Source organism: Musa acuminata, chromosome BXJ1-5 (genome assembly GCF_036884655.1).
Source record: "Musa acuminata AAA Group cultivar baxijiao chromosome BXJ1-5, Cavendish_Baxijiao_AAA, whole genome shotgun sequence".
In the NCBI taxonomy this organism is placed as follows: Eukaryota; Viridiplantae; Streptophyta; class Magnoliopsida; order Zingiberales; family Musaceae; genus Musa; species Musa acuminata.
Window position 1 is genome coordinate 44305771 of NC_088331.1, and position 17047 is coordinate 44322817.

Below are 17047 nucleotides of genomic sequence, written 5' to 3' on the forward strand. Positions count from 1 at the left end.
ATCGACCCCGATCCGATCCGAGTTCAATCCGTTTATACTGCCCTAACTAACTACTTATCGCTGCTGACCACCGGCGACTCAGATCCGGGGACGGGGGATAGCAAGGCGATGCAGTTCTTCAGCGGCTCCTCGGCGGTGGACATCAGCCCGTCCCCACCGGCGCCGCCCGGTACGGCGACTGCGCTTAGCGGGAACAACGCAAACGTGCTGTACATCTTTAACCGGAGCGGCGTCTGCTTACTCTACCGCGAGTGGCACCGCCCCCTCCGTACCCTCGACGCCAACCAGGACCAGAAGCTCATGTTCGGCCTCCTCTTCTCCCTCCGGTCCTTCACCGCCAAGATGGATCCCACCAGGTACGTGCTGGACTTCCCGCTCTTTGGTCGCATGCGTTCGATCGGAGCGGTGAAACTCTCTTTCTTTTGGCAGCGTTGATAAGGGCAATCTCGGGGTGCCGCTGTTGCCGGGGCAAGGCTGTTCCTTCTACAGTTTTCGGACCAATACCTATAAGCTGAGCTTCATGGAAAGCCCGTCTGGGATAAAGGTCAGTCGAATTCTCCTTTTTCTTTTTGGTAGGCATTGCATATATTTGTGCTCAAACTGTTCTTACGAATTATTTGGGTTAACTCAAGCAAGATTTAGAGCATCTCATATTGCATTTTGAGTGGACTGGTCTTTGGATCGAGTGATTTGAATGGTTTCATACATTGGTAGAATTCGAGACATTTCTTTTATTATTTATTATATAATTGTTTTTAATGATGTTAGAACCTTATTGTGAGTATAATTGATGAGTACGAATCATGTTTACAGGTGTATATTAGGTTGATGGAGATTAAGTCATTGTGATTTAGTTCTGGAATATCTTTTTATATAGGATTGTTTGCAACAATGAGTTTTCTTGTTAAGTTGCTCTATGCTTTAAATTGTATAACTACTGTCTTGCAATGAAACAAATATAGTCATACTATTAAGCTTCTTTGACCATTGATCCACATTCAGCATATCTTGTTCCTTCACATCTTCTATTATTTATCTTCTATTCTGCTGCTCTATTTGCTAAGAGATAGTAATTCAGCTACTGATCCTTTTTTTAATCCTGTCCAATCAGCTATAAGTTTAATAACAATTGATCCTTAACATTCTAATGTTTTGTCAAGAACTAATACTATATTTTTTGAGGGTACATATTCATCTTATTCCATAGTTTCTCCTGTTTCAGTTTCTGTAGTGTTAATCAGTTTTGGAGTTGGATCCAATCAGCCAGCACTTATTTTTACATAATATTCTAAAGGGGATTGGATTGGCCAATACTTGCTTTGGAAAAAAAGGATTTTCCAAGTTTATAAAACTTTGCAACCCAATTTCATATACATAATTATCTTCAATTGTGTGACATAATAATCAATGATGAGCATATTTCAAATCATTTTTTATTTGCTACACCCTGACACATTGATTTTGGTAATCGATATCCATTCTTCAAGGAATCTTCAAATACCTTCAGGACAATCTTCTAGAGGACTGCACTTTGTTCCTCCTTTCTTGAAGTGTTGACCTTCATATCTCATTTTTCCGTTCACCCAAGGTTAGCTAACTTAAAATTTTGCTGTTGCTAGTTGTACTAGGATATTAGCGTCCAATATCTTCCCCTTATCCACAAGATTATATGGGTCCATTTTTATTTACTCCCGTTTTACTTAGGTATGGTACTTCTTGAGTTGGTCAGGATTTAAGGATTATTTTTTTACCTTGCAATCTGTGTTATTAGCTCTTGGAAAATCTGTGTCAATATGGTGCTATCTAGTTATCAATATTTTCTATTAACAACCAAACAAACTGAGTTTAATTGAGTGCCCTTCATAATTCATGCTGAGATTTCATCATCTGGTGATGTTGTCCAAGACCAATATGTCTCTTAATTTTTTATACAAGTCTGGTCAACAATGAAGATTTTGTCACTGACCAAGGTGAGTTAGGTTCTAAAAACTTCCCTCATTTCAGCCCAGATATGAATGACTCTCCTCAAGGGAGTTCCATCAAATTCTACCCCTAAAAGCTTTTGGGAATTAGTGAAGCAGCAAAGCATTAGTACTTCCTACATTTACACATATGTCTATTAAAATGGGCCAAATGTTGGTCAAGATTGTAAATCCATTTCATATCTCGAATTTAGAGAAAAAAAACAGCCTTTTGTATGAGGTACAAAATCAAATTTAGGTGTGCATGCTATCCTTTTCTCTTACTCAGTAATATGTGAGCTAATCCTTATTTGTTCTAGTTAGTTGATTGCTAGTTTCGAATTACCTCTTTCTTTATATTCTGTTGCTTTTCGGTTGCAACACAGATTACTAATAATTTGTGATGTTCATCAGTTGTGCTTGCTCATGCCATCCATATGCCACTCAGTCAATATCATGGGATGGTACATCCTCTATATTAATGTCAAAGAATGTAAGAAAGTATCTAGAATCAATATGAGTGCATATATTTGACTATTATCCATAACATGTACCGCACACCATAGGTTATCATCCATGGAGAAAATGAGGTCACCTAGTGCTCAATTTTTTGTTTCCATGATGCAGAATGTGATCATCTTTCAACAGTACCAATCCAGAGCAATATAAAAGTCGAAGTAATTTTATTCAAAATGAAAATTTTAAATGTTTTTCTTACAAAAAATAACTATCAAGAGATATCTGACAAGTGCTATTAGATTGCAGTAAGATGCATGATATGTTAGAAATAGAACTATCAACTGGCAGCAAGAGGCATGAAATGCTAGAACTCCTTGTAGGGCTACCTAACGATAAAGAAATATCTTCTTCACTCAAGCCTCAGGCCTAACACTGTCGGGAAACTCTTTTGAAATATAAATGTAAAATAAAAACACATCAGCAAGCATAATGACTAAAAACCTCCTAAAAATAAATCTATGTAATTTTTCTATCAAACTAAGACTATAATCATAAATTAATTATCATTCAAGGTCAATCATATAACATTTCATATCACAGTTTGCAGTGGTGCCCAGTGGTGCACTCTTCCAATGGATGAATTACCCATAAGTTGGATTCTTATTCTTCCAACAACAGTGGAATGGTCCGTTAATATACTAGTACTAGTACTGGTTTGCCTGTTCATTTGCAGTTGTCAAATGATGTCCTCAATTATCACGTGACGGATCATTATTTTTAATTTCAATTATTGATCAAACTTAGAATTTGTCTACAATTTTCGAAATTAATAGCAAAATTTTCAATTAAAAACTTTTAAAATTCCTTAAATCAGAAAACCCACTAGTCCCCTGGATTGGCCTAAACCATCACTGAAACGGTTTGATTCAATGCCATCGCTGAGGGTAAGAATTGATATTCTACTAAATCAATTACCAATGGGCACAGTATTCAGATCTGTTCATGACTGTCTGACATCCCTACCCAAGATTTTTTTTTATAGAAAAGCTAATAAAGTCAGAATTTGTTTGTTATGTTTAAGGTGTCAGGCTAATGATTACAGTTTGATATTGAGAAACATACAAAATTTACACATGATTTTGAATTATGCGATGTTAATGTCCTTATTCATGAAAATGATTCTTTCAATTTATGGTATGAGTTCTGGGCATTGTCATGATTCAATTATTCTTTATTTCATGGTTTTAACACTAGAAATTAACATATGGCTTTGTGTTACTTTTCTAAAAGTAACCAAGTCCACTGGCTGTGTGAGGAACTGAATGCCACAAAATTGGAATCCATAATAAATCATTGACGCAGCCTCTGTATTACTGAACTTCATCCATCTACTGAAGGTTTTATAAAAAGAGCTTAGTACTTTTATAACAATATCATCATAATTGTCTTCATAGTAGGAACACTATTTTGCCTCTTTGTACTGGCTTTGCGAGTTATGAAGTTAATTTAGATAGTGGATACATAAGCTAATTTTTTTCTTTGAGGAACACTATTTTGCCTCTTTGTACTGGCATTAACCTTTTTTCTTTATGCAGCTTATTTTGATCACACATCCAAAGACCAGTGACCATCAAGAGTCTCTGAAACACATATACAATCTTTATGTGGAATATGTTGTAAAGAATCCTCTCTATGTTCCTGGTACTCCAATCAAGTATGACTCTTTCACTTGCATTATGAGAGCCACTTTTTTAAAATATATTAGCAGCTGCAAATTGATATTTTTTGAAATCTGAAGGTGCCTTTATGAGGTTAATGGGTCTAATATTAATAGCATGGCAACTATAGGTTTTCAATTTTTTTTTTGTACAATGAAAAATGACAAAACAATTAATTTTACTTGATGCTGATGAATGCCCTGTAATAATTTTTTTAAGCCCCTAGAATGTGTTTGCCATTTTTGTACTGAGTGTCCACCTTCTGTGGCATCAGCAATGGACATGTACACCAAATCTCTATCAAGTGAAGGTTTGATTGCATGTTCATAGTTTCCACTTGAGTTTAGGTTCCAAGCTAATTCATTTGAACATTGGTGAAGTTGTTCTCACAATTCTTTAAAGCCCTTTTGAAAATGGTATATGAGCTCAAATTGGCTAAGTCGATGTCTGGAAGTGCATATGCCAAAGACTTGTTGCTTCATCTGAAAGATGTTATGAAGCTGTGATTGGTCTTAAATGTGCTTTGAATCTATAGTGTTGAGAATGTTGCAGACCTGAAAGATTTTGCTGGCATACATGCAATATGGTTTCTAATGACAATTTATGCAATGCATAATCTAGTTAAATTATGCATTCTTTTCTATCATTTGAACCATCTGCAAAATGCCTGCAAATATTGACACTGGCATTTATCATCACATCCACATTTATTGTCTATGGGTCAACTGCTGTACCCTCCTAAATGCTAAATTTGTTCCAAACATTAAATCTATTCTTACATAATGTTATCATACATAATATGTTATACAAGATCAATTTAAATTTCGTTTTTCTTTTTTCAATTTGGTGCAAGCATGATCCAACCGAGCATGAGCCGAGGTATATAATTCCTGATTTATTGTTCACAATATCATGTAGATCAGTAGATGCATTATAAATTGTTCAGATGAGGCAATTATCTCTACCATTGTAAACAAATACACAAGTTAATACTTTTAGTTTCTCCTGAATGCTGTCTCATAATGTAAAATGACAATCAGGCTTCATCTTTTCATTCAGGATCGTTATTCTATATCTCAGAATGTACTATGACAAGTTTCCATTGAAATGCATATTCTGCTTGCTGGTTTTGCTTTAATTGACATAGCTCTTTGTCAAGACTAAGGACGTCTGCTCAATTTTGTAGGTCTGAACTCTTCGATACCAATCTGGACCAATATGTGAAAACACTGATCTAGCCTGCTGAGGCAGTTTGGACATTGTTCAAATATAAATTTGTGGAATGGTCAGTATGTTAATTAACACCTGAATTTTTACCAACTTCTGTGTTCAAATATCGAATGCACTAGCCATCTTTTTGTTACGCAAGGCTCCTATTGTTGGTGTGATTGATGCACATGCTTCTTTGTTTCTTTAATTACTTGGCATTCTTGCTGTGTAAAGATGGTACAATACAATCACAAGATGTTTTCTGTAAGTCATTGTTCCAAGATCAGTAGTTAATGTTCTTCTGACTGTCATTTATTTGATAATGATGCTGGCTACGTCGAAGCTAAATTTGGATGACAGATCGCACAAGATTCTCTGGATGAGAGCAACCAAAATGTTCATATGACAAGGTACATTTCTGCTGATCGCTGTTACTAGTCACTGTAGTTGTGATCTTTTAAGTGTGGATGAAGAATTATTGGTTCTTTTTAAAAGAAGATAAAAATAATTAATCAACTGGCACTGCAGAAGTCCCTAAAGACGCATGGATCCATGTGTAGATCCTGTTCATGAATTAACGAAAATATGTAAAAGCTCTATTAGCCTCTGTCATTATGAGTCTTTTTCTTTTGCCTATGACATTGCCACTCCCTTTGGCGGCATCTATTAATTTGAATTATATTTTGATTTATATGTTTTCAGGGATGCCCTTAATAACCAAGCAAGTGTTTTTGCTTATGTAGATATTACTTCAATAGGAACTTGATGGATCGTTCTACCTACAAATCTTGCTTTTATTGTTATATTGAGAGTTACTTCACTTATTATTTTAACTAGCATAGTTAGTGGATTTTTTTTGAATCTTTTATATGGCTCGATAGATAATTTGATAAGCCAATGATTTTTTTTTTCAAATAAGGAGTACTTATAAGATGGGACATTACTAGACTCAAGCAAAATATGAATAATTTTAATTTTATTAATCAAATTATGATGAAATATTCTGTTAGTGACATTAAGGTTCCAATATCTCTTATAAGACACATGGCTCCAATGTTTCGTAATTAAGGAAAGTAGGTCATTTGGATTAACTTCATAATTAAGGAAAGTGGGTTATTAGATAAGTCACAACTTATTGCAGAGAATAATATTATGATCAAAGCCCATAAGATTTTAGAAAAAACAATTACAGCTGTTAGGAATAGGTGAATGCAGATCGAATATTTAGTAAGTGTAGTATCACCTTTCTTGGGACAAACCCTACTCCAACTAAGTCTATGTTCTTCAAATGGAAAAGAAGCTTCTAAAAGGAAAGCCTTACTATACTTTCCTTTAGCCTCTTAAGTTTTTTAAGTGCAATGTAACTGCAAAAAAAAAAAAAAAAAAAAAAAACAAAAAACAAAAGACCTTACTATACTTTCTCTGAATGTTCTATAAAGCTTTCTTAGAGCAGGAAAATATTCTGCTAGTTGATCAAGGCTTCTGTGGCTTTTGTTCTTGACCGTGCTTCTATAAATGTGAGGAAAGCTTGACGGTTTGAGGGTTCACTCCAATTATATATATATATATATATATATATATACTTCTCAAGGCCTTTTTTTTTCCCCAAATAATATTTATTTTGTGTTTCTTGAAAATAAAATTGGTTTTGATATTATTTTGAAGTAAATGCTTTCTGCATTGAAAATTTTTAGAATAAAAGGCAATGAGCATCATTTTCTCTATCATTTTGCTCCATATTTACCTCCATGTAAGAAATGAGATATGTTGGCGTTTATTAGCCTCTTTGTCAGCACTACGTTGATCGCGAGGTCTCTTCTTCAACACCCAGCCGTTTTCTCAACAATCAATTTTATTTTAATACTGAAGTATTAATTTATATATATATATATATATGTTTATATATACATGTAGAGCTAGAAAAAGCTTATCTAAAACCCATTATATGGGATTTAAGAAATATGTGGCTCGACCGAACCCGGACTAGTTCGGTCGGACCGGTTGGAGACGGAAGTTTCAAGATTTCTTCTGAATCGGCGTGTGGGAGACGCACCGATTCCACGCCGTGTACTTCTCGACGGATCAGACGGCCTCCATGAACATCAAGATGGAGATCGTACGGCTCCGATTCGTCATAGAACCCGGCCGTCACACACCTACCTATAAAATAGACTCTCCGCTCTTTAACCCTCTTTCCTGTTCTCTCCCACCTTCAAATTTTGGATTGAGACCGCGTTCGTCCGACGCTCTCAGATCTCCCTCTCTCACTTCGGCGTCCCCTTCCCCCTTCTCCTCGAACCCTGACCCCAACCCTTCTCTTCATCCAGACCCTCAGCTCCCGCGATCGGAGATGAGGAAGCCCAGGGCATCGTTGGCATCGAAGAAGAGGAAGGCTTTGGCCGCCGCGGCGAGGGAGGAAGAGGGCAGCAGCAGCGGCGGGAGCAAGTCGCCGGAGGAGCTCCAGAAGGAGTCGAACAAGGGTGCCGCCAGAGGGAAGAGGGTCAAGGCGGCCAAGCCCAAACCGGAGACCGAGTACCTCCCCGAGAAGAGGAACATGGTTCGATTCGGCGCCCTTTTCTTTTAATCGTGTTTTCTCTGCTTTACCTAATGCTTTATTTGGAGTTTTCATGCCTGTTTTGAAGTGTTGTTGATTTTGTGTTGATTAATGCCCCTATTTGGATTTCTTATCGTCAACCCGTGTTTAATATGCCTCTTTTAGGTTTTCTGTTCTGCCTAGTTATTCTTGTTGGTGGTTAGATTGGCAGAAATTGCTCTGCTAGTTAATGTACAACCTCCAACTGAATATTAACTCCTAATATGCTTGATGACGATATCCCTCTATTGTGTTGTAAAACCATGATTGAAACAAGTAATCTCGTTTATTTTCTTACTAACTAACTAATAGATTATATGTAACAATACCAGGACGTTAATAATTCCTTCTGTATGCAGGAAGATCTTTGGGAAGCAGCTTTTCCGGTTGGAACTGAGGTTTGTTTTACTTTAAGCGAAGCTGCACGGAGATTTCATTTAATGGGATCAATCACATTTGTACATTGGATAAACATTGTTGTGAAAATATACATCATTTGCTATATTGATTTTAATTTATCACTTCTTCTATATGACGTTTTGAGTTGTCGGGTGTATTTGCTTATGTCAGTGGGATAACATGGATAAAATTCGTGAAATCAATTGGGACTTTTCCAATTTAGAGGTGTGTGGTTGTCTTTCTTTTTTTTCCTCTCTGCCTGATGCAAGATAGTGGACTGATGACAAAATTCATTTTTCCTTTGTGGTGTAAAGAATGCCTTCGAGGAGGGAGGAGAGCTTTATGGAAAGACAGTCTACATGTTTGGCAGCACCGAGGGTAAGCTGTTTGGTTATGTTATGTGAGACTTATTAGGTTGTGTGCACTTTCTTTTTCTATCAGTTCTGAGTTTTGAATAATTGTTATATGATCTATTTACTGTTCAACCTTCAATTTTCTTGCTCATCTTTTGTGCTTGTAGTTTGTGCTTGTTTTTCTGTCAAATAGTTATTCATTTTGCACCCATAGTCTTATACATGTGGGTGATACAATTATTCAGTTCTTTTCATTTGATTAGTGTACTTTTGCCCCTGGTTTTGCAGCTCAAATGTTGGCTGTAAATGGTCAAGAGAAGGTTGTGCTTATCCCCATTGTGGTGGCAGTAAGTTGCTTTAGAATTTAAACAGTATTATTGTCGTTTTAATGCTTAGTACTCTGAGATCTTTGTTATCTACTTTTAGGGCCACATTGCAAATATATTTTGTGAATTTTTTTATCTATATACTTAATTTTAAAAATACAAAGAGGTGAAAATGTTGCTCCTAAATTGGCAGAATGCAAGGACTGCCTTTATCTGGAGTAAAAATATTTCGCAAATGAAAGAAAGACCTAATGGAACGCTGAAGCTAGTCCATGTTGCTCTTCTTAAGTGTTAGCTATACTCGTTCAACAACCTATAGATATGCATGAATTGGGGGTCAATGACAGTTGTTAATGTGTGGGAAATAGGTGTTGGGCAGCAAGGACATAGTAGATAATGGACTAAAAAATATAGTCTGGATTGTGAAAGAATAGGATAAGAAATTGTGTTTTTGCAGTGGGATGTACTAAAGAGATTTGCTGTATTGTTTGTAGAAGGATAATATATGGTTGGAAAGATGGGATAAAGAAGAGAGTGAATGATAAAAGAAAATTGTTACTTAAGTGTCCTACATCCTGTGAAGTTGCATTGTGATGTAAACATATGATAACTGCATTTTAGGAATTTCTTGTTTCATTCATCATTATTCAAGTGTGCAATTTCACACTTTTTGATGTATATAGCCTTTTTCAAAATACAACCAGCAAAAAGGAAAATAAATTATATCAGGAAGGTCAAAGGAATTTAATAATTTCTGATTGACCCTCATAATTGTGTCAAATACATCTTGATATAGACATTTTTTTCTGTAACCAATTCACTGCTATTCATTAGAAACAGTGGGATTAGCTTGGATTAATTTGCATCAATGGGGATTAAATGTTTCTTAATCCAAGATTACCCGTCCATGAAAATTTTTGTTCCAGGTTGTTTAATGTTGGTTTCGATCTAGATTGGCTGATCTTTGGAACCATGCTGCTAGTTGTACATTTTTGCTTCATATATTTGGTTCATGGTAGTGGGAATCTGTAATGTTAACTTACAACTGAGGTTGCTTTCTCTATTGCCCAATCATCATGTCACATGTGACTTTGTATTCATTATGAGATCAGTGAATATTGTAACTTTACCAATTTGAATACTAGTTTTAGTTATATTATTAAGTTTGTTGTGTTAAGCCATTAACATGTTAGTTAATTCTTCAATTTCTTGTATAGGTGGTTTCTCCAATTCCACCGTCTGATCAGATTGGTATAAAATCTGTGCAAAGAGAGAAAGAAGAAATATTACCCATGAAGACAATGAAAATGGCATGGATTCCATACATTCCTCTTGAAAATCGGTATGTGCTATTTGTGATTTAATTTATTTATTTCCAAGCTGCTTATATTTAGCATTTTATGGAAGTCAAATGTTTGAGATGCTTTTGGTTTTTTTTTTTCAGTCAAAGTCAAGTTGATAGGTTGAAGACTCAAATATTTACCATGGGTTGCACCCAGAGAAGGTATTTCAGTTATTTAATTTTCTTTTTTAGGATTTTCGTTATGTTTGTGTCAATTGAGATACTAATTTGGAATGTTTTGTTTGTGCAATGTGCATGCATAGATAGAAAATTCTGTGCGAGTGGTTCAAGGTCCTGCTGTTCCTTTTGTTGATTGATTCGCATTATATTGATCTTGCAAGAATAGCAATGATGACATTTTTCTTTAATGTCATTACATGTCAACAATCAATCTTATAAACTAAGGTCTTCAGATAGAAGGTTGGTTGACAAATATTCTAGTGCCATTTTCCCACATAGGTCACCTTTGCTTTGGTTGCAAATGGCCAATTATTGGGACATGGTTATTGATTTTGCATGCGCCACCACACATCTTTTTGATGTTATTTTCAGCTATGCTAATCAAATGCTTTCTTTTTTAATTTTTCAGTAATATTGACAGTAAGGTACTAGTATACTGGAGAGAATCTTGATTATCATTGGGTATTACTGAACAAAATTATAAAAATAAAAATGAATCATATGTGTTGGTATTGAAATATATGTAAAAATGCTTGTTTGAACCAGTATTGAGATACTGATCATTATTTAAAACCTTCTCAAGCAAAACAGGTTGGTATATCACTTGATATACTACTGTTTTATTGGTCAATGTTGATGCTGGTTTTGGATCAGAATTCTAAAGAAGCTTACCAGTCACAGTCCTCTTTTTACTATTGATAATCCCCTCACTATTGATAACCCCTTAAAAAATAATATTATTTTACTATTTTCAATCCCAATATTACTGATTTTATCCTTTTTTTTCTTTGTTTCTTCCCCACAACCCCTTATTCCATCCTTGTTGCCATTGTCGATGCCACTCGATGCCGTCCAACCTCGCTCGCTGCCCCCTCAATGCCATCCTCTGAATAAGAGGAAGAGGAGGAAGAAGAAGTAGAGGAGAGGAGGCCGAAGAAGGAGAAGAAGAGGATGAGGAAGATGAATAGGGTATTTGTATCCATTTGCAAATGGGTAGTTTAGAAATATTAACAAAAAAATAAATGGGATTGGACATAGTAAAAAAGGATTTAAAATAGTAATATCCATTTTTAATCTTGAAAGAATGTATATAAATCAACATATAGGCACTGAGGAGAGAGTAACTATTCAAGCTTAAGGCTCAAATCTCCATAAAAGCATAAGCCAAGCAAATCCCAAGCAATTATGAGTTAATCCACATGTGAAAGTTGAACAGGCATGAGTTTGGTTTTACTAATCTGTTCCAATCTCAAGTTGTTCTTAGATCTTTTCAACTGAAGCCTTTCTGGAATGCCTTATATAATTTAATAACACTGAGTTTAAACTCAAGAAGGAACATCTAAGATAAAAAAGCTATAAGCCTCACCTCATGATTGTCAATATTCCAAGACAATCCATGCCAGTGGTGTATTATTTGGATCAGCCTCTGTTAAATTGCAGCACTGTAACATGTCTTTGGCATGACAAAGATACTCTATGTTGATACAGTGTACATATGAACATAAATCATCAACTAAATTCATTGTTAAAGTTATTCTAAATTGTGGAATTTAGGTTCCCGTGGTTCATTCTGCATCTATTAAGCTTCATATTATGTAGTAATCATATTTATTCCCACAGAAGAAGCTTTGATGAATATTTTTACAATCTTGTACTTCAAACTTACAAGTTGACTCTGCATTTTGGCTGTTCAAGACTTGTCACTTGTTTCTTTGATAGTCTCTTGCAATTTTCATTTTCTTCTTGATTTTGATCTAGGCAATAGAGGGATTTTCTATGTTGATAATTTAAATCTTCTACCTTCCTGGTTTCAGTTTAAGCTTATGTAACCATGGAACAGCCTTCTCTTTGGATTTATCTAAAGAAAAAATAAAAAAAACAGTGACACTACCATCCTTACAGGAAAAAACAAAAGAAAAATACTTTGTTTTTGAAATTGGAAATGAATATACTTCTAGATCTCATTGGTCCCTTGTACATTGTTTATTCTTGTGGTTTCTTCCCTTTTTCTTATATGTTTTTTTCATTTTTTCTTGTTGACCTGATACATTTTGTCAAGGATCTTCATTTTTCAAATGATTGCGAGAATGAGAACTTAGTCGACTACTTTGCATAGGAGACATCATTCAAGTTTTCTAGTGAAGGGTTCCTTGGAAACACAAGGTATCAACTTTCAGTGATGATATTAGAGACAAAATGTTGGCCTTGATCTTTGATCAATGGGTGTCCGGCTATGCCCTAGTTGCTCATATTTGCTTATGTCTGAAATCAATTTGCTATCTCACAAGGTTTGTTTGCCTGATTCTGTAACTTATTTGATGTCCTATATGTTCTAGATACATTGCTCTTACTGGAAATCACAACTTTCAGAAAAAAATATATTTTAAGCTAAATATCATTATGCAGATCTGCTTTAAGGCATCTGAAAGTTGAGCGTGTCAAGCAATATGACTACTGCCTTCCTTGTAAGTCTTATTGCTTTCTCTAACCTTCATTTTTGTTGCTTCTATTTTTAGATCCTATTGAACTCGAAGTTAGTTTCTATTCAATTTATATTTGTGTACTGCTATAACTCATTTCTTAATGTTGATATTTTAGCCCTTATAGTGACTATCTAAATGTCCACATGTGTCACCATTGGCAAAAACTGAATAAACAATCATTGTCAAGAATAAAATTCCCATGTTTTATATTTTTGTTAAAGCATGTATGCTGCAGTATAACAAGATTCCCAAATGCTTCCATTTTCCAACCTAATGTTGATTGTCCCTAGATTATGGCCATGTAAATTGAATGTGATGTTGCACACAGATTGAAGATCAGACATTGCACTTGCAGCCTTACAGTTGATCAGCTGAAGGCATAAATTTGGATTTTTGTAACAATACAAAGTTCCTGTTTAGATTGCTTACATGACCTAGAGGACTTCATCTTTTGTTTAATTTTTACCATGCGATGAATGTTTTGAAGCACAAAAGTTATAAGCAGGTGGTTACTTATTGTGCAAATGTGATGTCCAGATGCATATGTAGTATGGATTCTAATTAGCACAATATAGCTATTCAAAATATAAAAGTGTAAACTGAAACTTAAGGTTTTCCTGTTCATTTTTGAGCTCCTTCGAACCCCAAATAAACCAAGCATCTTATGTTCTACTCTTGTTTGGTCTTTGGCAATAACCTAAAAACTTTTCATGACTTGGATATTCCAGTCCATTTTTTACTCATTCTTTCTTATTCATCCTTGTTTCTAGATCCTATTGAGATGGGTTTTCCTTTGATTCATGATATTTACATGTTTTCTTTTTAGAACTTTATTTAGTGATACTCTTAGCAACAAGATATTGTAACATTATGACTTAGTAGATTTTTTAATTCCATATTGTTTCTAATTGAAGTTCCTGTTGAACTTTCATTTGTTTTATAGATCTTCAGTCACTTAAAGCTGATGAAGATGAGGATGATACAGTTGTTAACATAATGTTTCCTCTAGAACCTCCGGTAAGCTAATGTTAGCAATGCCTTTTTTCCCTGTGATTATTTATGATCAATAATGAGACTCATTAATTCTGAACGATCTTTGTATTTTGAGTAGTATTTCTAAACAATCTTGAGCTTTTGCATTTCTCATTAGTTTTCTTCCAATAACATTTTAGTCTGATATACTCTATTTTCACTTGGTCTATATTATATTTCCTATTTAGTATGACTCCATTGAATCAGTTAGATCGATTCATAAAAGAATGATTCCATAGTTGTTTTGCCCTTAGGGTGGGAATGGGTTGGGTCAGGTCAAACCACCAGCCAGTGGGATAAACCCAAACCTTGCCCAACCCAAATGGCTAAACCATTGAACCATCTGTTATCAGTTCTGTTTATAATGCGATTCTATTTACAATATTCTCACATAATGTAGTAATGTGTAACTATGCAACATGCAATACACCAAGGATGCAAGTATTCTTCACTGTTAGGATAAATGGGATCAGCTTCTCTTCATTGTTGATACAAATATAGTAGATTTATCAAACAGAGCACTTTGATTAATTCAACGATGACTTGAGAAAAAGGACGAGCAGTGTCTGTTAACAGGAGGTGATAAATGGATAGAAGAAAATGATGAGGATAGGAATGTTGATGAAAAATCTAACCATAAGAGGGTAAAAAAAGAGGATGATGTGCTGAGGCATCAGGATCGATGTCACTGTCTTCACTACAATGAGAGAAAACCAATCTACAACAGTGGATGTTTGCAATTTGGGGATTAGGGCTAGACTGGATGAGAAAGGATAATGGCATTTTGATCTGTCGGTTGACAGAAAATTGACAATCTCTGCGATTTGCAAATTTATAGGTCGAGTATGTTCTTGCAATCTGGGGGTTTTGGAGGGTCAAGTGTATGCGTGTGATGAGAATGGCATGGCTCTAAGTGATTGGGGAACTCTAACAGGAATTGTCCATGAACTCTACAATAAAAAGTGAGTCGAGTGTTTGGGCCAGTTCCACACCATGACATGAATCTGACCAGTGCAAATTTATCAAGGGTGATACTCGAAATTGGCCCTTGGACCTGATGAGTTGTTTAAAACAGGTGGTGATGGGTCCTGGTTGGGTTGGGTTGACCCGACATGTTCAAGTTAAGATTCACACCCTACTGCATCATGCTTGTACAACTTGGTGGATCTTTATTCGGGGTAGGCTTTGTGGATCTTATCTCCATTGGGCAGTCATCCTTTTTGACCATGTCTGTTTCATATAGTATGCTTGTACAACTTGGTGGATATATATGCACATTTGTAATGTATTAATGATTGTGTCCGCAATCTCTGAACTTATCATCTCATAAACTTTCTTATGGTGGAGAATCTCTATTTTACAGATTGTCTGTGATTTTGATTGGGAAATGGACGACCTCGAGGTACAAATCTCTGTTTTGTTATGTAATTTTGATCATATTGATTGGATATCCCTGACTTTCTTGATACTTGTACATAAATCTAAATCTTGGATTTCAATTTTCAGGAGTTCACTGACAGTCTCATTTCGGAGGAGACATTGCCAGAGGATAAGAAAGATGAATTTAAGGTAATACAACAAATAAAAAGAGATACTTTTTTTTTTACTAGTAGCCGATGGGCCTTTGTTATGAAAGATATATTTGATTTACTTTTATCCTGATATGAGAAGTCCATTATTATCTTATTTATGAGTTTTGCTGTTGTTATAACAGGAATATGTTAAGGAGCAGGTTAGAGAAAGGAGGAAAGCACAGCGACAGGTATATGCTAAAAAATTGCACTTTTTTCTGACTCAAGTCACATTTTGGTGATTATATATCCTGGCTCACTATCACTGCAGGCAAAGGAAGCCAGGAAGAAAGCTATAGAGGACATGGATCCAAAGACAAGAGCTGCTTTTGAGAATATGAAGTTCTATAAATTTTACCCGGTTCAGACACCAGACACACCCGACATTAGCAAAGTAAAGGTATGTGTCTAGTGCATTTCTATTTGTCTGGCTTTCATCTGTCTATGATATTTATCTACACTGTGGTCTTTCCCTGTCCACCCATGCTATAAATGTTTGTCCTTGTATTAATTAACTGATGATCTGTGTTTGCTGAAATAATCTTTATTGTGATTGAATCTCTTGCTGCTGCATAATGGCCAACATTGGCATTGTTTTTGACTAGTCTAAATTAAATAGCTCCTTCATCTCTCACTGAATTTGGATCAACACTGGTGGTAATATGCAGGTAGCGTATATAAACAGGTACTATGGGAAGGCTCATTTTGTGAGATAGACTCGGTCTCCAATCCTTGCGACGGTGACGGTGAGCTCAACTGTCAGACCTTACAAAACAACAGGGCTTATAGTTTGAGCTGGTACTGATGTTAGCAACTTGTTTCTTAAGATCAATGCCGGTTTGCACCGAGGAAACTAAGGTCCGACCCTCAACTACTACTACATTGAGTGAAGATATATTGTAAGTTCAGGATCTTAGTTGAAGTTTTGTTTGATTACTGTGTCGGTCCAAATGTTACTGTTTTTGGTTCAGCAGAAAGTGATATAGGAACAAAGAACAGCCTGTATAATGTTGATAGATGGAGAACCTTGTATTATTGTGGGATGGGAGTACTAAAGCTAACGCCAAGTCTTTTTTTTTTGTCATTTACTTTCTTTGTTATCATAAAGATTTTGATTGATTGACGCTTTGTGTGTTCATTAATTTATCACATTTATATAATTAATTGGGGTTGAAAAAAAGTGTGCGCAGGGTGATGCAAAGTTGATAGATGGCCGAAAACCACCGACCGACCTCGACTCTGCTGAAGCCTCCGCGTGCGATTGCCCAAGTAAGCTTCTCTTCAGTTTGACAAGAATTATATGTTTTAAGATGATCATTGATCCTTGCTTCAATATTTCTCCACACACTCGCAACTCCATGAAGGGAAGAGATGTATCACCCCTCTCTCTCTCTCTCTCTCTCTCTCTCTCTCTCTCTCTA

At 35.6% G+C, this 17047-nt stretch overlaps 2 protein-coding genes across 5 annotated transcripts; both read left to right on the forward strand.

Moving 5' to 3' along the window:
* The first annotated feature begins 49 nt into the window (after positions 1 to 49).
* On the forward strand, positions 50 to 5747 carry LOC103985426 (uncharacterized). 2 transcript variants are annotated; one of them, XM_065184364.1, is made up of 5 exons: positions 50 to 356; positions 430 to 544; positions 4016 to 4134; positions 5325 to 5423; positions 5708 to 5747. In XM_065184364.1, exons 1-4 carry the CDS (start codon positions 109 to 111, stop codon positions 5374 to 5376), a joined length of 534 nt encoding a protein of 177 aa, XP_065040436.1. In that variant the 5' UTR covers positions 50 to 108; the 3' UTR covers positions 5377 to 5423; positions 5708 to 5747. The 2 variants fall into 2 exon arrangements, with proteins under 2 accessions (XP_065040436.1, XP_009401392.1); XM_009403117.3 differs by lacking the exon at positions 5708 to 5747 and having other exon boundaries at positions 5325 to 5658.
* A 1753-nt stretch (positions 5748 to 7500) lies between these two features.
* On the forward strand, positions 7501 to 16749 carry LOC103985425 (protein HEAT INTOLERANT 4). 3 transcript variants are annotated; one of them, XM_009403115.3, is made up of 15 exons: positions 7501 to 7904; positions 8300 to 8338; positions 8511 to 8564; positions 8654 to 8717; positions 8981 to 9039; positions 10236 to 10360; positions 10463 to 10522; positions 12947 to 13005; positions 13967 to 14040; positions 15419 to 15457; positions 15562 to 15624; positions 15770 to 15817; positions 15898 to 16026; positions 16295 to 16372; positions 16454 to 16749. In XM_009403115.3, the coding sequence occupies exons 1-14, from the start codon at positions 7698 to 7700 to the stop codon at positions 16340 to 16342; spliced, it is 1068 nt and encodes a 355-aa protein (XP_009401390.2). In that variant the 5' UTR covers positions 7501 to 7697; the 3' UTR covers positions 16343 to 16372; positions 16454 to 16749. The 3 variants fall into 3 exon arrangements, with proteins under 3 accessions (XP_009401390.2, XP_065040435.1, XP_009401389.2); XM_065184363.1 differs by having other exon boundaries at positions 16295 to 16366; XM_009403114.3 differs by having other exon boundaries at positions 16295 to 16749.
* The last annotated feature ends 298 nt before the right edge of the window (positions 16750 to 17047 follow it).